This window comes from Entelurus aequoreus, linkage group LG26 (assembly GCF_033978785.1).
Source record: "Entelurus aequoreus isolate RoL-2023_Sb linkage group LG26, RoL_Eaeq_v1.1, whole genome shotgun sequence".
NCBI classification, from domain to species: Eukaryota; Metazoa; Chordata; class Actinopteri; order Syngnathiformes; family Syngnathidae; genus Entelurus; species Entelurus aequoreus.
Window position 1 is genome coordinate 19,569,232 of NC_084756.1, and position 24,239 is coordinate 19,593,470.

General features: G+C 39.5%; 1 protein-coding gene across 3 annotated transcripts in view; it reads right to left on the reverse strand.

The window, feature by feature from the left end:
• Window positions 1-5,231: 5,231 nt before the first annotated feature.
• vgll4b (vestigial-like family member 4b) overlaps window positions 5,232-24,239 on the reverse strand; it is a 72,754-nt gene continuing 53,746 nt past the window's right edge. For all 3 annotated transcript variants that reach the window (XM_062038328.1, XM_062038327.1, XM_062038326.1), the window contains 3 exons: window positions 9,740-10,043; window positions 9,548-9,665; window positions 5,232-7,084 (listed from right to left, as the gene is read on the reverse strand). In XM_062038328.1, coding sequence (XP_061894312.1) covers window positions 6,807-7,084; window positions 9,548-9,665; window positions 9,740-10,043 — 700 coding nt within the window. In that variant the 3' untranslated portion in view covers window positions 5,232-6,806. The remainder of the gene's footprint in view (window positions 7,085-9,547; window positions 9,666-9,739; window positions 10,044-24,239) is intronic.

The window sequence follows — 24,239 nt, forward strand, 5'->3', positions numbered from 1 at the left end:
CCCTTAACATGCTTCAAAACTCACCAAATTGGACACACACATCAGGACTGGCGAAAATTGCGATCTAATCAAAAAAACCAAACCCCAAAACTCAAAATTGCGCTCTAGCGCCCCCTAGGAAGAAAACACAGACAAAACTGCCTGTAACTCCCAGTAGGAATGTCGTAGAGACATGAAACAAAAACCTCTATGTAGGTCTCACTTAGACCTATATTTCATACACTGTCAACCCCCAGAAAAAAAATCAACAGGAAGTTCGCAATTCCCCCTTCAAAACAAAAGTTGTGTAAAAACAGTCACCTTTTTTCAAACATCTCCTCTGAGCGCGTTTGTCGTGTCGGCTTCAAATTTTAGGGACTGAGTCCCTTAGGGACAGAGGACCCTATTGTATTTCTAGCGTTTTATTATTATACCGCCGCCTCTTTGAGCTGTAATTTGACCCCCTTAACATGCTTCAAAACTCACCAAATTGGACACACACATCAGGACTGGCGAAAATTGCGATCTAATCAAAAAAACCAAACCCCAAAACTCAAAATTGCGCTCTAGCGTCCCCTATGAAGAAAACACAGACAAAACTGCCTGTAACTCCCAGTAGGAATGTCGTAGAGACATGAAACAATAACCTCTATGTAGATCTCACTTAGACCTATATTTCATACACTGACAACCCCCAGAAAAAATCCACAGGAACTTCGCAATTCCCCCTTCAAAACAAAAGTTGTGTAAAAACAGTCACCTTATTCAAACATTATCTCCTCTGAGCGCGTTTGTCGTGTCGGCTTCAAATTTTAGGGACCGAGTCCCTTAGGGACAGAGGACCCTATTGTATTTCTAGCGTTTTTATTATTATACCGCCGCCTCTTTGAGCTGTAATTTGACCCCCTTAACATGCTTCAAAATTCACCAAATTGGACACACACATCAGGACTGGCGAAAATTGCGATCTAATCAAAAAAAAAAACCCCCAAAACTCAAAATTATGCTCTAGCGCCCCCTAGGAAGAAAACACTAGACAAAACTGCCTGTAACTCCCAGTAGGAATGTCGTAGAGACATGAAACAAAAACCTCTATGTAGGTCTCACTTAGACCTATATTTCATACACTGTCAACCCCCAGAAAAAATCCACAGGAACTTCGCAATTCCCCTTTCAAAACAAAAGTTGTGTAAAAACAGTCACCTTATTCAAACATTATCTCCTCTGAGCGCGTTTGTCGTGTCGGCTTCAAATTTTAGGGACCGAGTCCCTTTGGGACAGAGGACCCTATTGTATTTCTAGCGTTTTTATTATTATACCGCCGCCTCTTTGAGCTGTAATTTGACCCCCTTAACATGCTTCAAAACTCACCAAATTGGACACACACATCAGGACTGGCGAAAATTGCGATCTAATAAAAAAAACCAAACCCCAAAACTGAAAATTGCGCTCTAGCGCCCCCTAGGAAGAAAACACAGACAAAACTGCCTGTAACTCCCAGTAGGAATGTTGTAGAGACATGAAACAAAAACCTCTATGTAGGTCTCATTTAGACCTATATTTCATACACTGTCAACCCCCAGAAAAAAATCAACAGGAAGTTCGCAATTCCCCCTTCAAAACAAAAGTTGTGTAAAAACAGTCACCTTTTTTCAAACATTATCTCGTTTGAGCGCGTTTGTCGCGTCGGCTTCAAATTAGCACAGGAGAGAGATTGAACCCTTCTGATTAAAAGTTGATGAAAGAGTCGGTCCCGTCCGTCGCTGCTTGCAGCTTTAATTCCATTTTATTTCCACTTTGCTTGATATACAAATGAAACTGTTACCGACCATATTTGATTTTCTTGAGTGTTTCTTAAAGCCAGAATGACTTACCAGTCTTTTTTTCTGCAAAATTAAACTGAATGAACATTCATCAAGTCTAGTGATTCAATCATTTCAATCCCAGCTGTTGTATTTATGTCTGTAAACATATCCAGATGCCCTACTGGGGGAATATTAGTGATCATGAATGTCCACTTGTGCACACCCATGCTGCACTTTGTGGCAAATATTGTAACCAAAGTAGCTCCGATCGGTATTTATCACGTAATAAAATGTCAGGATGTGTTTGTACTCGCATTGTCAAGGTAATACCCCAAAACTTGTGATTGTCTTCACTAAATACGAGGTTTTACTGAATATTATACATCTCTCGAGTGTTTTTGTGCGTAATCAGCAAAAAGATATTTGTGATTTCAAAGCTCTTTATTGTTCATGGAGGCTACTTTTTACGTACAAAAGACAAAAAAGGTGGCCTGCCAAAACCTTTTCAGTAGGAGACACAGCCACAAACTGCTTTAAGTACACACTCTTCCACTTTTAGAAGTGCACTATTTAAATGGTCGCCACGTGCATACGGGTCATGGAAAAAATACTCATCCGGCAACAAAGCGGATGACTTTAAAAAATAATTAGATGGGATATCATTTGAGTGGACAAGGACGATGTGGAACAAGTGGGCAGCAGGTGGCGCTGTCCTAGTGGTCAACCAGCTCCTTGAAGAAGTAGCGATTGTGGCTTTTTTTCTGTGTTCCTGCACTTTTCAACCTTTTTTCTTTTTCCTCTCGCTTATTAACGAGACAAACTCGAATGAAACAAATGAAAAGATCAACTTTTTCCACCAAAAGACAAAAAGAAAATACAAATGATTATAATAATAAAGACAGAAAAAAAAAAACACAATTAAATAGCTACATATCATTAACAAATGAATTGCTCCTTGAAAAATATCCGCAAATTGTTTTGTTTTTCTCAGTACATCGTTTACGCACAGCGCAAGGATGCTCTTATCGTTACCTGGTAGAAAAGTGTGTGTGTGTGTTCTTGTATTTCTACCCTTCTTGAGACATCAACAAGGAAAAGTACCTTCCATATAAGGATCGGTGTTAGGACAAGTTAGGACCGAAATCACGGAAAACCATTGCATCTAATAGGGAGCCTAATACTAGAGTCCGTGAACATTGCTCCAAAGTCAGGATTTTTTTGTTGTTACAAAAGTAACCATTGACTGGTGCTAAAACAAGACGGCAGCTAAAGGAGGACTTGCCTATTCATCCCCGAAAAAACCCGCCAGGTGAACAGCTGATTGTACGACTTCCGGATAACCCGCGTCCCATATGTGACCATAGGATGAACAAATACACTACGGTACTAAGACTATAGTGGCCATTAACAGTTAGCGTCTACAGCTGGGTTGCCCAAAGTGCGGCACAGGGGCCATCTGTGGTCCGTGACTCGTTTGTCATCGGCCTTAAAATTGTGAAATCTATCAAAATTAAGGATGTCCCCACATAGGAGGAAATTTTCAAATTGACTGTGTGTCGCTTTTAAAAGTGTGCCCCCTCAGGTCAACATATGAAATAACAGGTGTGTAAACATTTGAAGTGCTCCCCCCTCTGACCAACATATGAAATAACAAGTGTGTGTAAGAAATTGAAATGCGCCCCCTTTGGCCAAAATTAATTTAAAAAATAAAAATGTATATAGAGACATACTGTAATAACGAAGATTAAAAAACCATTACAAACAAAAAATAAAATAACCGTATGTATATATTATTAATGTTGTAACTACAAGTCATTATATATCTAGAAAGGGTGGTCCTAAAGAGGGAGGCATTTTTTCGGAGGTGTCAAGAAGGTCAGAAATACAAGAACGGGTGTGTGTGTGTGATGGAGCAGGTAGAAAAGCCTCCAAACTACAGCGTGGCAGTGAAATGTTAACGATGAAAACAACAAAAAATGGCGCGTTTGCCGAGCGCCTCGTCGCCGTGGGGATGAGGAAGCGGACATTGAGCCCGACAGAAGCTCAGCTCCTGAACGCCTCACGAGAAGAATGGCATGCCTTCGCTTGATCTTCTCATCGGGACTTTTCCACCGAGGTGGTTGGAACAAAAAGGGCGTCATCGGGACGACATTTGGCCTCCGGTTTTGAAATTCACCGGGTCGTGGAAAGCCAACGTCTAATGGACTGACATCAAAACCGGGGATTTCATTTTTATGACACTTTGTTATGAACAGAAAAGTACGATCTTTTGTGTTTGGTTGCTAATAAAACATGAGGGAACACGACAATAATGGAGGCCATCCCGACCATTTGAACACAAACACGGATTGTCAACGTGGCAATGTCCTAGCCTCTCAGCGAGTATTGCCAATAACTGTGCAGCCGTTTAAAAGCAGTGAGAATGTTCTGAAAGACAAAATGGGTTTGGATGAAAGTTTACGGGTTCGAGTAGAGCACAGATTGGTATATGATGGCTCTTTAGCTCCGCCTCCTAACCTTTGAAAATCTACAACAGGGGTGTCCAAACTTTTACCAAGGAGTAAAGTATTTTTATATTTATTATATATTATATTATTTGTTTAAATTTGTTTTATTATATACTATATATATATATACTATATATATATATATAGTATATATATATATATGCTATATATATATATATATATATATGCTATATATATATATATATATATATATATATATGTATATATATATATGCTATATGTATATATACATGCTATATGTATATATATATATATATATATGCTATATATATATATATATATGCTATATATATATATATGCTATATATATATTTTTTTTTATGTATATATATATATATACAGTATATATATGCTATATATATATAGTATATAAATAATGTAATACAATATATAAATTATATATTGTATTAATACAATTAGTCAATTTAAATGTATTAATAAATATTAATAAAAAAATAAACATTTGTTATATATTATTTATTATATAATAATAATTATATATTACTTATTTTTTATTATTATATTATGTATATATTATATATATTTATTTTATAAACAAGTATTTTTCTGTACACATTGCTAATGATTCATTAGTTTTGGGAAAGCGACCGTTAAAAAAAATCAGACCCCCACTCACAAGAGTGTCAAATAAATATCAATATATATATTATTTTTACTTTCAAAAGCTTAAATCCCTAGATCAGTGATTCTCAAACTGTGGTATGTGTACCACTAGTGGTACACCAAATAATTACTTGATTACAGTGTTTTATTTTCCTATATTCAAACAGTGTTACTGTTCAAACCGTGTGTAATGTTACAGTGACATATATATATATATATATATATATATATATATATATATATATATATATATATATATATATATATATATATATATATATATATATATATATATATATATATATATATATATATATATATATATATATATACACTTGTTAAATACAAGCTCTGCCTTGTTTTTAATGCAAACGTAGGCCTCCTACGCGACTAGATGTTATTGTCGGTCTTTATCGCGGTACTTGCAGAGCCAAGTAGTACTTGGTGAAACAAGTTTGACAACCACTTCAGTTTTATCCTTAATTAATTATTAATTATTATTTTTGGAGCAATGACAGTTTTAAAGTAAAAAAAACTGTATTTAATTATCTGAAATGTTCTGTTCATAACTTTTGTTTCATATAAACGAAAGGCCCGTTTTTATGTTAGCCCATTATTTGTTATTAGTGTCAATTTTGCAACATTCCATTACATGACACCCGTTGGCTCTTTTAGTCCACTTATGTCGTTTTGTGATAGTGTTTTGTAAATTAAATAAAGAGGCCACACTTTGGACACCCCTGGTCTACAACAAACTGGACTGTTACAGATGACAGCAGGTTGTAGCAATGATTCACCAAATGTCAGTAAAATGGCAAAAACTCCCCACTGATGAATCCAAGTAAGTGGGTTTAATGGTTCTGAACTCCTGTTTCCATGCCAGTGTTGTATCGAGCAGCCGGGAAGTGGATTCATAAAGCCCCTTTCTTTGCGGTTCACCTGACAAATTGAGTGTCCTAACGTGTGTTTTGTGGCGATTCCAACGTTGACCAGCGCTTTCCATCGTTTTCAGCAGACTGCATTGCAAAATGATTCCGTGTGAATCCCTTCCCTACTGCAGCTTTCGGGAGCACTCCTAAGGACGCCGTTCGACCAACAAATCGATTGTGCTTGTGAATTCCCTGCAGGAGGAATGTTTCGTCGTCCTGGCGTCGAAAAAAAAAACGAGAGAAGCGACGCCCAATGTTTACTTTGGCGGCGCCTGTCCGAGAAGAAAAGGGGGTGTAACAACAACAACAACAACAACGTGGTGTACGACTGATCCAGCAGTGAGTTTAGCGTGTGTTACTTACTTGCGAGCTGACGTCCGAGGCTAACTAGGTTGAAATGCTTACTAATAGATACCAGCTATTATTCAAAACAAAACACAAACGACATGCATTAGTTTACCCTTCACACCTTAAGAAAAACCTTAACAAAAAAACAAACACAGTGCGTTGTTTGGACAAAAGGGGGCGGAGCTACGGGACCGAAACTGGCGTGAGAGAAAAAAGGGATCTGGAGAAAACGCGGAGGTGCTTTTCTGTCGCCGCTCGGGAATGACGGAACTGTGTGGGACTAATGGACTGGAGTGGTTCAGAGGTTTGCTAGCGGAAGACTCGAGCCAGTCGAACGGGTGGGCGGGGCTTGGGAGAAACGCAAGTTTCTCAAGTCTTTTTCTTGCTCGCTTCTTTTCTCTCGGATCCAGACACAAAACTACGACAAAAGAAAAAGTGTAAAACAAAAAAGGTGTTCGTTATGTACAAAAAAGGATGAATCCTCGTCAGGTGACACTTTGTTATTGCTTGATTGGGAGGGGGGGGAGTGGGGGTGTAAGCAGACCAGCAGGCGGGCGCTCCCTCAAGGAGGCCGGGAAGGGGGCGGGGTCTGTTCAGGAGACCAGGGAGGGGGAGTGGTTGTGGTTGATCATGTGACTGTCGGGGGAGGAGTTTGGGCTGCTGGCGGATGACGACGGGCTGCTCTTGTTCTTGATCTGCAGCCAGGTCTCGCCCAGCGCTTTGGCGAAGTGGTCGTCGACAGAGCCCGTGATGGACACCGAGTTGGTGGCGCTCGCCGCCGCCGCCGCCGCCGGCTCCGGCTCGGGTTTGTAGTTCTTGCCGAGGCTGCGGCGGAAGTGCTCCTCGATCACGGGGTCGCACGCAGTGTTGGCTGCAAGACAGGAAGTGGGCGTGATTTTGAGGTGCGAGAAATGACGAGGTCAGCACATACTTTCGGAGCTGGTGGAGTTTAGAATTGAGCCAAAACACAACACATGACTTCCTTTTTTTTTTTTGCTTTTACTTTGGCTTTTTTGCAACTTTTTTTCTTTCTTTAGTTTATTTCGAACATGAACACACTTACAGTATAACACTTACACAATTTCATATCATTCACTTTAAATCACGTCCAAAAAGGAGTAGGAGGAAGCAAATCTTATTTAATCCTACCCCTTTCCCACTTCAGAGCGTTTACAAATATGTAAATAATTTACTGACCTTTTTATAATAGAATGACATCTGTGAATTTGTATATACAACAGTTTTGTAATATGTAATTAGTTAATTCAGTCGTTATTAACATACTGAGATGAAGAATATCTTATTTTCAATAAGGTTGAAAGTAGGGCTGCAACAACTAATCGATTAAATTCGATTATAAAAATAGTTGGCGATTATTTTAGTCATCAATTCGTTGGATCTATGCTATGCGCAGAGGCAATTTTTATTTTACTTGTTTTATAAACCTTTATTTATAAACTGCAACATGTACAAACAGCTGAGAAACAATAATCAAAATAAGTATGTGCCAGTATGCTGGTTTTTTTCAATAAAATACTGGAAAGGATAGAAATGTAGTTTGTCTCTTTTATCCGATTATTAATCGAAGTAATAATCGACAGATTAATCGATTATCAAATTAATCGTTAGTTGAAGCCCTAGTTGAAAGTAATTCTCATAATTCTTCTTCTTTGTACTTTGTAAGCACTATTAATTTAAACAACCTCTTAAACTGGATCATATCAGTACAATGTTTAACTTCATTACTTAATCCATTCCATCATTTGGACTTTCACAATGTTATGTCAGACCCACTCGACATCCATTGCTTTCGGTCTCCCCTAGGGGGGGGGGGGGGGGGGGAACCCACATATGCGGTCCTCTCCAAGGTTTCTCATAGTCATTCACCGACGTCCCACTGGGGTGAGTTTTTCCTTGCCCGTATGTGGGCTCTGTACCGAGGATGTCGTTGTGGCTTGTACAGCCCTTTGAGACACTTGTGATTTAGGGCTATATAAATAAACATTGATTGACTGATTGATTGATCATTTAATTCCACATACTGGTATGCTAAAGGTTCTAAGTGTTGTACGTGCATACAAATGTTTTAAATTAGATTTTCCTCTAAGGTTATATTTCTCCTCTTTAGTTGAGAAGAATTGTTGTACATTCTTTGGTAGCAGGTTATAGTTTGCTTTGTACATCATTTTAGCTGTTTGCAATTTTACCAAATTTATCGATTTAGTAAAATTTAGTAGCTTAAACAAGAAGAAAATCCACCACAAAAGCAGACCACAAAAAACATCGATTCACATCCGAATAGAGATAAATAAGAATTAAATTAAAAATGAAAATAATATTTTTTTATTACTATTATATATACCGTATTTTTCGGACTATAAGTCGCAGTTTATATATATATATATATATATATATATATATATATATATATATATATATATATATATTAGGGCTGCAACTAACGATTAATTTGATAATCGATTAATCTGTCGATTATTACTTCGATTAATCGCTTAATAATCAGATAAAAGAGACAAACTACATTTCTATCCTATCCAGTATTTTATTGAAGAAAAACAGCATACTGGCACCATACTTATTTTGATTACTGTTTCTCAGCTGTTTGTAAATGTTGCAGTTTATAAATAAAGGGTTATTTTAAAAAAAAAAAATATATATATATATATATATAAAAAATTTAAAAAAACTCTGCGCATAGCATAGATCCAACGAATCGATGACTAAATTAATCGGCAACTATTTAAATAATCGATTTTAATCGATTAGTTGTTGCAGCCCTAATATATATATATACATACTGTATATATATATATATATATATATATATATATATATATATATATATATATATATATATATATATATATATATATATATACTGTATATATATATATATATATATATATATATATATATATATATATATATATATATATATATATATATATATATATATATATATATATATATATATATATACAGTATATATACGCTTTGGAGCCCCCTGCCTCGAAAGAAAATAACATTTGCCTTGGTGCCCTTCCAACTTGCCTTAGTGCCCTAAAATATGAGCCCTCCTCTAAGGCAACACTTGCCTTGGCCTTAAAAAGTAAAAATTGGAGGCCTGGGGTAATTTCACACAGGTTTATTGTGTTATGTTGTGTATGGCTGATTAAATAACACTAACATATTAGAAATACTGACAGTTTTGTGTGTTGAATATTGTAGTTCCAGGACAGGCCATATTGGATAAACGCTATCGCTACACCTTCAGTAGGAGATAACGATGTGACAAGTGTTTGTATTTACTTACTGTGGACTCTCCTGTAGTTGTTCGCCAGGCTGGAGCAGCCATTGTGAGACAGTGGGCAGTGAGACAAGTTGCAATTGCGGTTGTTAGCGGGAGCGCACGTGATCACAGACGGACGATTCTGAAAGGACACGGACACACGTTCGTTTGCTGTTTCCACCGAAAGCAAAGTGGTGGATGACGATCGATCGTTACCTGCTGGCGTTCTGTGACGGCGTGCGGGACGGCGGCCAGAGCTGCCGCGCTGCTTCGCGCCGCCGACTCCGCCATGCTGCTCTTGGTAAGCGCCAGCGGCTGGTCCATGGCGGCTAAACTGGCCAGGTGGTGATGGTGATGATGCTGCTGCTGCTGGTGGTGGTGATGGTGGTGGTGGTGGTGGGCGTGGCTGTACAGGTGGTTGGCGTGGACGCCAAGAGCGCTGGGCAACACCACGCGCTCAATGGGGCTCCGGCTCTGGTCCTTGGAGGAGGGGGAGCTGCGATAGTCGCCGTGAGGTTTCCTGGAGAGAGTTTAAGAAGAGTTGGCGGTTACGGCCCATACTTGCTCGCGTTTTAACAGGCAGCAATTACATGTCCACTCGTGTTTGTTCAGTTGTGTATTCCACCCTTCCTGCAGCTCCGCTTCCCGCCTACACTTGGAGGCCCAGCGCAGGGCGCGAGCGCTTGCCATTTCCCACTACACGGATACAGCTGCGTCGAAATGGAGCGCTGTCTAAACGGTCAACAAACTGGAACATTAAAAATCTGCCTTTGTTCAGAAGCAGTCATTATGTCACCTCTCTGAATGCGCCTCAATGGGCACAAGAGTGCAAATGTGCAGCACTTTGTACACAAAAAGGTTTGTTTTTGGATGCTCGTAGGAGCATGTGACCAAGCAACCTGTACTGCTGCCTCAAGCATCTGGACTCCACAACAGCATCCAACCACAAATAAATACACAATACAGAGTAAGGAACTGTTAAGGAGGCGTGGGATGGCGCAGAGGAAGGCCAAGGGGGGAGGTTGTGTGTGAATGGTCCGAGCTTCTACTACAAGAAAGACTTGTTTCCTTCGTTTGTGCCCAAAGCTTACACAAGCAAAAGGGGCTCTTTTGCTTTGTCTTCCTTTTTCTTTCACCGTCTGCTGCAAACTTCCTGAGAGATTTGGCAGCGTTCCTGTAAACCTGCCGACACAAGACCCCACTACACACACACACACACACACTAAAGCTTGACAATGGTTCGCTGTTTCCTTGCCCCGCAGTCTGAAGTGCATCACATAGAAAAAAAAAAGGAATCATTAAGATAAATCAATAAATGTGTGTGATTGCTGATAGATGGAAACATACCAACTGCAACATTTGTCAATATATCACGGGCCGTCTTGTAAATCCTTAAATGTTGTAGAAAAAGACCCCCTGGTGGCTGTGAATAGCATACTGCAGTGGTTTTTAAACTTTTTTCACCACCATAATGACCAACATTATTGTACAGTAGCGTGGTAGGCCTACATATTCATTAAAAACAAGTCAGAGGTTTTATTTAGCAAGTATATTTAATATTTTCGGCCACTGGAACATTACACACAGTTTGAACAGTAACACTGTTTGAATATTTATTGAAGTAATTCTTGGTCATACCACGAGAGTTTGAGAATCACTGGCACAGGGGAAGAAATAATAGCAACCTATTTGAACGTATGACACTTTTCCACCTCTGCTATTCTACTAATAAAAAATACAGAGGAAATGAGACCTGCTAACAAACAACAAGAAAGGATTACGGGACTGCCCTTGCAATGTGACGACATTTTATTCAAGAAGAGACTGAGGGCAGCAAGAAAGTGGAGATTGTAAGCTAATTGCGTTATTTTTAGTCACATAACCTCTAATGAGTTCGACTAATGTGTAGGGCTGTAATAAATTAACTGATTAAATCGATGAATGTATTTATAAAAGAGCTGTGATTTATATTACGTTGCTTTGAATAATCATTTAACTAAAATGAATAAAATCGGGAATGCATGGAATGCCCGGAACTTTAAATATGTGGGCATTGTTTCCACACGGCCGCTGCAACAGAGCGCACATGAGAGCGGTGGTGTGTGGGTGCCAGGATCTGTGTGATGATGCATTTTTAGAAAAAAAAAAAAAGATCCAAGGAAATGGCAAGCAGTAAAATTGTTGTTTATTTCAACTATTTTCCCTAAAATATGCAGTGAGGCTATAAAGTGTGCTTCATCCGATTACACGATTGATCGAACTAACTAATCGATAGATTACTCCGTTACCAGAATAATCGGTAGCTGCAGCCCTACCATGAATTTATTAACGTGGACCCCGACTTGAACAAGTTGAAAAACTTATTCGGGTGTTACCATTTAGTGGTCAATTGTACGGAATATGGACTGTACTGTGCAATCTACTAACGGAAGTTTCAATCAATCAATCAATCAAAATGACCAGCTGTGGCTGATGTCCAACAACTCTACCGGGTAAAGCTGCACGATTAAATCAAATTTTAATAGTAATCATAATTTTGGCAGTTATGATTAAAGGAGGGGGATCGTCTCCAATATTAACATTCAAACCAAGCACGTTTACAACCAACAGTCATCCAACCACCAGAGGGCGACCGACAGACAGTGGACACATGTGAGAGCAAGTAAGTGTACATACTGTTTGTTTAAAATACAAAGTGCAATGTAATATGTTTTAATTAACGATTAATAATCGTGATTCCAATATTGTTGAAATTGGTCCCTGCCTTCTCCAGAAGAAAAGCAGAACAAGTAAGCCGAGTAAGTACCATGCAATGAAAACATGCAAGGCATTGCCATGTTTTTCTGCTCATATTTGATTTTGCATACAAAGAACAAGCTGCACATGTTCTCTGACTGATTTTGACAAAGGAGGCTGCCCATATCTCCCCCGACTCACCACCTGAGTGTTTGGGCGGTTCCCAACATCAACCACGGCCAAGTGTAGCGGTAGCGCCACACCAAAGGGGCCCCCGTTACAGGAGCCAGCCAGAGGACAGAACCAGTCAGTCAGTCAGCCAGTGGCAGATCTGTCAAATCCTCCTCCATTCCCGCCAACAAAACCCTGGGCTTGATTCCGTGCCATCGGGCAACCACAAACCCATCCGGCGCCTTTTGTCTTCCCCTTGTTCACCTTTTAATTTTCAATGGGGTCACAGAGCGAGCGGGGGCGGACCACCTGCTCTTGTCTCATGCCAGCTGGTTGGGCGACAATTAAACTTATTTGACTTACATTACATTTTAAGTTATTTTGCTTAGCTCTGCTTGACTTGTTTTGAAAATGAGAACCATGTGACTGGTCATGTGACAGCCAAATAGAAGGCAGAAGTGCATTTGATTCTATTTTACAAGACTATGGCTTTATGCGTAGGCCGGTATTAGTGGCGGCGGCTGTGGTGACGGCTCACAGGAGGATCACTTCAGTCTAAATCCAGAGTCCAACCCCCCATGCAGTACTATATCACTACTGTACTACCTCCCAGCACGCCCTGTCTTTCATTATTACAAGCAGACTGCCTTCACGTCATACCCAAGAACTACGACCTTGCTGTGAATGACTTGTACTGAGCCCCTAGGGTTGCAAATTTAGCGGCTTTATTATGTTTGAGTTACATCAAAGAGAAACATGATAAGTCTTGTATTCACATTTGTGCCCTAGAGTCCTTGAAGGAGAATTAAGTATTAGTTACTGGGATGGTAGTATGCGATTTGGGGCAAAAAGACTGCACAGATAGGAACTGGTATCTTGAGTGTTGTATGTGCAGACTTTGCAACAAGGTCAGTGAATATCAGACACAACTATCAATAGAACAAAAGGGATACAATTCTTGGGACGCAGTAATTACACAACCATACTGTAAATACTACCAGCCTCGGCTTTCATATTGTCAACTTTTTGTGGGATTTGGTTTGACAAACATTTTCTCCATATTTTGCCCGTGATTTTGTATACTGTCTCGGTTTTCATACAGCCAAATATTCCGTGTAACAAACTTTTTTGTTTGCCCGTGTAAAATTCTGTGCAATCAAGAGTTCAAACAAAGAATCCCAGCTGTTGAGGACTCAGTCTTTCGGTGTTGTTAACCCTTGTGCAACCCTAGGGCCAAAATTAGGCATTACATGTTTTCCTTATGTGATATGATTGCTCAGTTTGAAGGTTAAATTGTTGTAAACATTTCGCCAGGCAGTTTTGATTGCAACGTTGTGAGAGCGGGATCCAAATGTTGAGTATACAACACTTTCTCTTAAAAACTCTTTCGGCCCGTAATAACTGCTATTTTTAACAGACTAATCTGGTATATTGCTATGCTTTTTCCATGAAAACCGAATTAATCTCATTCTTGCCAATTGAAAAACAAGAAAATTATATTTAGTTGTAATTGCGCCCCTTCCCGCACGCCAGTTCTGCTTACCAGAAAAACATTAGCATAACACTCAGAGCTTTGATAAGTATAAACAAGAAACTGCCATTAAACCACTGAAATGCAATAAAAAATGATCTTGGGCAGTAGGAGTGTAAATTTTCGGGCACCTAACGATTGGATTTGATTACGATTCCTTTTAGAAATTTTTAGAAATTTTTGACTTCCGATTGTGGCTGTCCGCTCCCTGTATGAGCTTGGTCCGCATTGCCGGCAGTAAGTCGGACCAGTTTCCAGTGAGGGTTGGAACTCGGCCAGGGCTGCCCTTTGTCACCGATTCTGTTTACAACTTTTATGGAAAGAATTTCCAGGCGCAGTCGGGGGTTTAAAGGGGATCCGGTTTGGTGGCTGCCGGATTAAGTCTCTCCTTTTTGCGGATGTTGTGGTCCTGCTGGCTTTATCTGGCCAGGATCTTCAGCTCTCAGTGGATCTGTTCGCAGCAGAGTGTGAAGCGACTGGGATGAAAATCAGTAGTTCCAAGTTCGAGTCCACGGAAAAAGGCGAGTACCTGCCGGTCTTGTTCACTAGTGAGGGAAGAGTGGATCGTGAGATTGACAGGCATATTGGTGTGGCGTCTGCAGTAATGTGGATCCGTCGTGGTGAAGAAAGAGCTGAGCCGGAAGGCAAAGCTCTCAACTTACTGGTCGATCGACGTCCCTATCCTCACCTATGGTCATGAGCTTTGGGTTAGGACCGAAAGGGCAAGATCATGGGTACAAGCGGCCAAAATGAGTTTCCTCTCTTAGAGGTAGGGTTAGAAGCTTTGTCATTCGGGAGGAGCTCAAAGTAAAGTCGCTGCTCCTCCACATCGATAGGAGCCAGATGAGGTGGTTCGGGCATCTGGTCAGAATGCCCCCCGAACGCCTCCCTTGGGAGGTGTTTAAGGCACGTTTGACCGGTAGAAAAACACAGGGAAGACCCAGGACACGGTGGAGAGACTATGTCTCCCAGCTGGCCTGGGAAGAGCTGGACGAAGTTACTGGGAAGAGGGAAGTCTGAGCTTCTCTGCTTTAACTGCTGCCCCCGAGACCAGAAGATGATGGATAAATGGATGGATTTTTTAAAATTATGAATTGATTTAGAATTGGGATGAATAAGAATCATTTTTAGGATGTGAATCAATGTGTTTGTAGACCCTTATTAGGCCGTTATATATAAGATGGCAGATATACTTAACTCAACCAAGTTCTGCCTGCTTTCCCGGTCATTCTACCTGAGTAGGCACTATAAAAATGTTTTGTCTATTGTATCAAAATTAATGTCATGAATTATTGACCTAATCAATACTGTAATTACACAACTTCAAATATTCCACTCTGCAATGTTTTAAAATATTGCATATTTTACATTTCCCAATATAAAAAAAACTATTTATATTTTTGACAAAGGCCATTAAACATAAAAATCATAACACATTATACAAACTTAATATCAATAAATATATCTGAAGTTCTTCAAACATTTCAAGCACAGAAAGTAGAAAATAAATATACTAATGACACTTTTATGAGAAAGTCCCTATTTGATCCTAAGAGTAATAAGTGTGTCTTAAAGTTGCACAGAGGTTAATAAACTGGAAGAATACAACTGTGTTTTAACATGCCTTTTTACAAAATGTGCTAGCCTGCTTTCAACTTCCGACCCGGGGGTCATTTTGGAACGGATTACTAACAAGAATCAAGGTAACACTGTACTTATTAACCTAATCAATTATGTTGGCCTTGGTGGTCCCCACTTGACTCTTACTTCTTTATGTCACCATGAGATTTGTTACAATTATATGCTTATGTTGGTTTAGAAACAATTTGTAGAAGATTTTCCAGCAGCCAGGGAGTTTGGTGTGGCGGAACTTGGGAGCCCTGAACTCAATGCCCTCAAACGTTCGACTTAAAAAGGAGCCTGGATCAAAGAAAGGCCTTCACTCAGGTACAAAACTAGTGTCTTCTAACCTCACAAAGGTTCAAAGAATGCAAAAGTTAAAAAAAAAGATGAAGCTGTAGCTTTGTGAGAAATATTTAAGTCACTTCAGAACTTTCCTCCAGAAGGTCTTATCTTTGTCCATGTGATGTCAGATGAAACAAAAATTGAGCTGTTTGGCCACAATACCCAGCAATATGTTTGGAGGAGAAAAGGTGAGGCCTTTAATCCCAGGAACATCATGCATACCGTCAAGCATGTTGGTGGTAGTGTTATGCTCTGGGCCTCTTTTGCTCCCAATGGGACTGGTGCTTTACAGAGAGTAAGTGGGACAATGAAAAAGGAGGATTACTTCCAAATTCTTCAGGACAACCTAAAATCATCAGCCCGGAGGTTGGGTCTTGGGCGCAGTTTGGTGTTCCAACAGGACAATGACCCCAAACACATGTCAAAAGTGGTAAAGGAATGGCTAAATCAGGCTAGAAGAATGGCCTTCCCAAAGTCCTGACTTAAACAATGCTGAAGAAACAAGTCCGTGTCAGAAAACCAACACATTTAGCTGAACTGCACCAATTTTGTCCACAGGAGTAGGGTTGGGTATCGAGTATCGATTGGAACCGGGACTAACTTTCCGATTCTCCCGGAATCGTTCAAAAGTTTAAATTTCGATTCCTATTTTCGATGCTGTCACGCCAATTTAGTCCGCCGACCGGAAAAAAATATGTCCGCCGAACCGGAAGAAGAAGCCGCTGAACACCAACGAAGAAGCGCCCACCCCCGGAAGTGTTAGCATAGCCGAGCGAGTCAGTCAAGCTCAAGCATGGATAGCGGGCGTCGGCGGTCGAAAATGTGGCTTTACTTTACAAAAAAAATTGAAATAACCGCGAAATAACAGAGCTCCATGTCCATCAAGAAACGAGTGGAGTGGAGAGAGAGCTGCAGATGTACCAGGACGTTCCACCGATACTTATGTCTGACGACCCTGCTGCATGGTGGTGGTCCGGTGGAACCAACAAAAGACTTATCCTTTGCTGTCATATCTCGCTTTCTCCTATTTATGCGTTCAAGCTTCTTCGACACCCAGCGAACGTGTATTTTCCACAGCAGGAGACACTATCTGTCCAGAACGCTCACGCATCCTGCCTGAGAAGGCGGATATGGTCATTTTCCTAAACAAGAACTGTCTCTGATTTTATACTGTACCTGCTGCTAATCTGGATTGGGTTTTGCAAGTTGTTTCTTATTGTTTATTTGCTTTTCTGCACCAGGTTAGCCCATCAGTGGGAGCATGGTAACATGTTTAACGACCTGCAGCATCATACACTTGTATGTGTAAATGTGTTTTCATGAGGTTTTCAAAAATAAAGCTCTCTTGAGGAAAGTGTACCCCTGGGAAAATGTATTCATAATTTATAATATTTATATTCAAGTTCATAGATTTGATATTTATATTCTAGTTGAAAACAGCCCTGTGAGGAATTTATAGTAAAGTTCATAAAAAGTTAATAGAATTAAAATTGATGGAGAATGTCAGACTATTTCATTCAGAAAGACTGTAGGTTAGCTAGCTCATTTAAAATATCCTAAACTTTTTTTTGACCCTGCCTCTTAAAAGAATCATAGTCGAGAATTGTCAGGAATCGGAATCGAAACAAAGAACCGGAATCGTTCGAATTCAAACGATACCCAACTCTACACAGGAGTGGTCAAAAATTCAACCAGAAGCTTGCCAGAAGCTTGTGGATGGCTACTAAAAGTGCCTTATTGCAGTGAAACTTGCCAAGGGACATGTAACCAAACATTAACATTGCTGTATGTATACTTTTGACCCAGCAGATTTGGTCACATTTTCAGTAGATCCATATAAAATTCATAAAACAACCAAACTTCATGAATGTTTTTTGTGACCAACAAGTATGTGCTCCAATCCCTAGAAAGTATTGGAAACTCAAGACAGCTATGAAATTATGTTCTTTACAAGTGCATGTAAACTTTTGACCACGACTGTATTGCCTTTTCACCCTGAATTTTGTTGTTTTTCAAATTAAAAAACTACAGCAGGGGAAAACACATTTCTTCAGGAAAGCCCTCCCTATAAATCTCCAACATGGGTAGATGTTGATATCCTCAGAGAGATCCATGGAGACAGGAGAGGGAATGACACACACACAGGAAACATCTGGGAAGAATCAGCGTGTTGAGAAAAGACACAAAAAAGGGAGAAAAAGTCGAGGAGGCGGATGAAGGCTCTACCACAGGTTACAAGCAGGCCAACCGGGGCTCTGTGCAAAGCCACAAAATGGAAATACTGTATATAAATATACACATACATAGAAAGAGAGCCACACCAGTTATCCAGACTGTAAAAAAAAAGAAAAAAAAGGAGAGTCCAGGCTTTAGCAGCGGAAGTTAAAAATATGTGCATCCATCTGTTGCACTAAGTGAAGTGCCGCTTCCTCTCAACTTTTTATGTAGGATAAAAGCGTGCTAAATATGAATAAGCAGAAGAAGGCTTTGCACCATTCCCGACACCACTCGGGCTTGCAGCTGCACGATAAGAAGCACACACGTGTTTGCCAGCTAAGTGACTGCAGGGGTAAGAAGACTGGAGAAAACCCTTTGTTACCAAAGCTGGGGACACGTCGGATGTGGAAATCCCAACAAGGAGGCAAAGAAACCAACATGTGAATACGAACGCACATTGAATACAAGACATACTACACTGTTTCTTCCCCAACCTTTTTAATCCTCCTACACGTGAAGAAGTTTCGGTAACATTTTAGTACCATTAATTAGTTGCTTATTAACATGCAAATTAGTAACATATTGGCTCTTAATTAGTCATTATTAAGTACTTATTAATGCCTTATTCTGCATGGCCTTATTATACAACCATTAAGTCATTAACTAAGAGTCTTCCTTCAATAACCTCAGAATTATTGCTTATTAGTAACCCTAACCCTTATATGTTTCCCTAGTGTCCAAATAACTCTAAATTAAGTCTGTGTAACATTAATAAGCAACTAATTAATGGTGAATATTTTCCCCATACTAAAGTGTTACCGAAATTTCAAGTAGAAGGAAGCTGTAGTGCTATGCTACAGAAATATGTCAATGCATGGCCAAAAACAAGGAACGTTTTGCCAAAGAAAAGCCAATGAGGAAGTGTGTCCTCCTCTCTTATTTTGAAAGGCGCAACTGGAACTTTTACTCTGGAAGCTTTACAAGTGCTGAGTGGCAGCCAGAAGGGCAGGCAGTAGCAAGCTTCCAGCCCGCAGGCTCCAGTGGACGGGATAAGGGTTCTTTGTTTGAGACTCCCCTCCTCCTCTTGCTCGGAGTCGATGCACAGCCGCTACATGCAGAGGACCATAAACAAGCCGGCACATGCAGGACACGTTCTTGCACGCGGGCTAAAACAAGGTCACTACTGAAACACTACATGCGAGAAAAGAAGCGGCACAAAACAGTGATGTATGATTAGTCTGTACAAGCAGCTGGAGTTTGTTCAGACACTTTGTTCTGAAAGTCTGACTCCCCCTGTCCTGACAGTGGCGTGTTGGGATTGGACAACAAAAGGATAGGTCTAGACTTCTCGAGCCCTGCCCCCCTACTAGAGGGGGTGTCAGGTGTCGGTCTGCACAAATGCTCAGATTGTAGCTGAATGTTCAAGGTGACTCATGGTGTATGCGCATTTTCAAACAATCATTTTAAGTCGAGTTCAATTTGGAGGAACTTGTGTGAATGCTTAAGAGCTGATATACTGTATGGGGAAAGTATGCGGAAATTATTGGTATGTGGAAAATCTAAATCGGAATGCTCTGAATCAGCTGCACGGTGTGATGCAGCAATCACTTGAAGAATATTATCCATTCTTTTCCATGGGAATTTAGGGGCCAGAAAATGTGGAACTATGGAAAACTGAATGTTTGGAATGTCGAAAATTGATTAATGGAATGAATAATTTGATGCTGGCATAGTTCAGATTGGTTGAGAAATGTGGATCTTAGATACAGTCTACATTTATTTCAATAGGAAAAGTATCCACTGGTGGTGTTTCAAGGCAAAGGGCATGGGTTTGATTGGGTCAGGGTTGCATCAGGAAGGGCATCCGGGGTAAAGCCAAAACAATCATGTGATTGACTCGCCAACAGTGGACAACATTCCAATAGGAAAAGGGTGGACAATTCTGTGAAATTTGAAAGAATCTTGCAAATAGCCTAAATGAGATGGATATTTTAACAATGGAATGGTTTGACTCATTTGACAAAATGTATAAGAAGTTAGTATCGTCCAGATAAAAGGACAATAAAGATTTGTTTAACAAAAATGGGACAGTGTTACCGGAGTTTTGGGGAAATTAAAAAATGCTACCCCAAATGTCCTGAATGAGCTGAATTTGACATTGGAATGAGATAGGCTCCAGCACCCCCCACGACCCCGAAAGGGACAAGCGGTAGAAAATGGATGGATGGATGGATGGTTGAAATCAGAGGAAAAATGTAAACGATTTCAGACTTGTGCATGGTCTTAATTCAATTTCAATGGGAACTGAGTCACAGACAATTTAGAATTGTGCAAAAAAAAAAGGAAATTTATGGAATGTGTTAATAGATGGCCCTGATGTTTACAAATGAGGCAAACATTTTCACACTGGAGTGGATTGAAATCATTTGAGAAATGTGGAAATAGTGAGATGGTTATTGTGGCAGGTGGCTGCCCACGTCTTAATGAACCCCGAGCACCATAACCCGCACTCTTACCAGTAAGACTGTAAGCACGCAGAAAAAGGACAATGGTATTTTTAAAAGCAGTATTTAGAAAAGTGTATGATTTTACTCACTGGTTCAACATCAATATAGCACCCGGATAATCATAAATGCATTTTTTTTTTACAAAGTTTAACTTGATTGGGACAAATATAGATTTATATTTGTTAAATGTGTTCTCTGACAGTACTACAAGTAAAACATGCTGACCATTGGGGTGTTCCTTTATCTTTAGTCTCAAAAACTGTCATTCTGAGCCGGTGACACAGAACATGGCATCAACCAGTCTTGCAGACAAATGGTAACAAGTCTGCATATCTGAACAGTGAGTGCTTGATGGTACTTTGATTCTTACCACAGCTTGTGGCTAATGTGTGTTGTGTCTTCCTAGTGCAAAATGCCTAGAAGGGAACCTCCAATTAAATGACTGAAAATAAAGCAAATCAAGGAAGAGGATGTAAAACAAGTTCAGGTAGAAGAATGAATGCTTACATAAACGCTTCAAGGTTTTAATTAAAATGAAGATCAAAACAAGAGATTATGTTTCATCATCGTTATTTTAGGAAATGAGATGTTCGGGGAAAAAAGTTCAAACCGCGACTGTAAGCTATTACAACACAAAGCCGTATTGTACTCTGCTAAATTAAACAGATGCAGACAATGGAATAAAGCAAAAGTGTGTTTGTCTGGAAAATGTAGAATGTTCAGTCTCATACTAGTGGATGGCCATCCATGAGGGGGAGAAACACGATGACTGTGCACAAATGTCAAGTGGCACAAACTAATCCTTTGTTATGTGAGCAGTCACAAGACGAGGGAAGAAAAGGAGCATTTTCCCATGCACCGCCACAGCCACTTACCTGATGTAACACAATCTGGACATGCAAATGGGGAAGCATAAAACACAAATCTCTTAACAACACAACATGAATTGTGAGCCGCTTTCTGCATTTAAACATTTGAACGCTTTTCCTTACACAAGCAGACGACCATCAATTGTGAACGTGACCTGTATTTCCCTCAGCAAGAAGTTTTCCTAAGAACCAGCGCAGCTCCAGCCGTCAACTTCCTGACATTGCTGCAAGAAATAATAATAGGCTGTAGTCCCATGACTGACTGTGTCTCACAGAGAGAGAGGCCCCAGGTCGCCTGCCCATTAGGCCTCCTGGAGCTCCTTCACTACCAGCTGGAGAGCGCCAGAATCTCTGGAATCTCTCGAACAGGGCACAGTGGGAAAGTTGTGCATGTGAGTAATATTCTAGGATCGGGTGTAATATGCAGCTTTGACAAGCAATACAGTATGAGCAGAGAGGCAGAAAATACAGCAGAATCTAAAGATTTAAAGATGCCTCAAAAAGTTGCACAAAAACGTGGAAGACAAACCATTGGGAAACCTCAGTTTAGCAAGCATCTTAATGACTGCGCAAGTCATTTTTCTAGGATTCTTATTTAAAGTTATGACAAGCTAAAGAGGTAAAATGTGATGACAACCATCACCAACGTGATGCAGCTTAGAGTCTCAACAATCAACTACAGGACAACATAGATAATGCCAAATTCAATAAGTTATTAATTTTCATCTAAAATGTTCTTATATATTGGGCGACTCAGTCAAAATGATAGAATCCAGTATTGGCACATTTAGTTTCAATGTCTTTATTTAATGCCCCTACTCAGTCTGACTTTATTTTGTATTTATCAACATATTTTTTTTAACTTTACTACGCCAATTAAATCCACGTTTATTGTTAGCCTTTTCCCTCTTTTTATTTAGCACTGTACAAACTTTCATTCCTTAATATGATATAATTAGGGGTGCACAATAAATATTGGACTGATAATTATCGGGCTAATATGAGGAATTATGAAGCCATATAGATAAATTGGATAACAATTAAACATAACTCAGATAAAATTTAAAAAATTAAAAACTTTCAAATCAGACGGAATTCCCCGTACTGTGCTGTAGGTGGGTTAGAGTGAGCAAATCAAGCTCCTACCTTTGCCGTAAACAGCCAGTTATAAACTTTCCCTCAACTTAGTGTAAACAAACATGGCGTCCAATGTGTTGGACAACTTCACTGTTTCAAAGGAAGATATTTCACATGCGATTTGTACCAAATGTTTGGCAATCATTCTGTAAGGAGGGAAAATAAAATTCAACACATCAAACCTTATCAGCCACCTGAAACGCCAGCATTGCTACGGCTGTGTTTTGTAAGACTAAAAAGACATTGTCTGCTAAAGAAGCTTCCTCAAAGCCAGCCGTGTGTACAAACTACAGGTTAATTGAAACTAAAAAAAAACTAAAAAAATCATACATGTTAAGCATGTCTGAAACAAATATACAATACCATGTATGGAACTGAAAGAGGAACTTGCTTACACTGTGTGACCATTAACAGTGCTTACTAGTGTCATGCATGAATACAGGGACTCACATTAACATTATGCATTCAGCATTTGCTATCAAAATTGAGTTAGCTTCATTTATACTTAAAATACTCCTGGCAACATTGGGTTTATCATAGTGACAGCTCTTTGAGTCTGGAAGTGGTTCATTTTAATGGGAAAATTGTCAACCAGCTTTACAGAAGGTACCATATTTTCCAGACTATAGAGCGCACCCACAAAATTTTAGAAGAAAAACATATTTTTCCATATGCCAGCCGCACCAGACTATAAGGCGCGGATATACATTACAAATTAGTTATTTGCACAGAAAGATTTTGTAATTTTTTATTTGTATATCATAGTTGTTTCCAAATGTTGCCTGTAGCACACAGCAGTAAAACGGCTAATCAAACAACACAGACGTTATCGTCAAGGACTCACTAGCTGCGGAAGCTAGTTCTCCGATCAGCTAAACAGACTCAATAACTCCACGGTGACATTTGGAGGAATTAAAGAAACTAAAAAAATACAAAAAAGCATATTAGCTTTTGATTGATTGATTTAAACTTGTATTAGTAGATTGCACAGTACAGTACATATTCCGTACGATTGACCACTAAATGGTAACACCCGAATAAGTTTTTCAACTTATTTAAGTAAATCAATTCATGGTAAATGCTAATGCTAACAACACTAGCTTCATTACATTATGATAGCACGTACAAGTATGCATGAAAACACTCCTACAGACATCACACATGGGACGTTTTAGTCAGTAAGAATCAATTGTACTTCCGGTTAAAAGCTCTCAACAGAAGGGCACTGCAGCACCTGCAGTGAGCAAACCTTTTCAGTGTCTTTGCTTCATTTTTGTATGTAAAACTATTTGCATTATGGCCGTCAGCAAAGAAGAAAAATCTCCAAAATTAGCCGCATCGTTTCAGGAAAACAATAGCGGCTTATAGTCAGTAATTTTTCCCCTTTAAAGTTACACTCGTGTAGATTTGAACTAGAATTAGAACTGTACTTAAATGTAGTATATATGTATAATATATTTATATTATTCCCACGTGAATAATGCTGTATAGTATTTATTGTCTATAGTATTTATTGTCTATTGTGAGCGAACTGTGGTGCTGAATTTCCCCCAGGGATCAATAAAGTACTTTCTATTCTATTC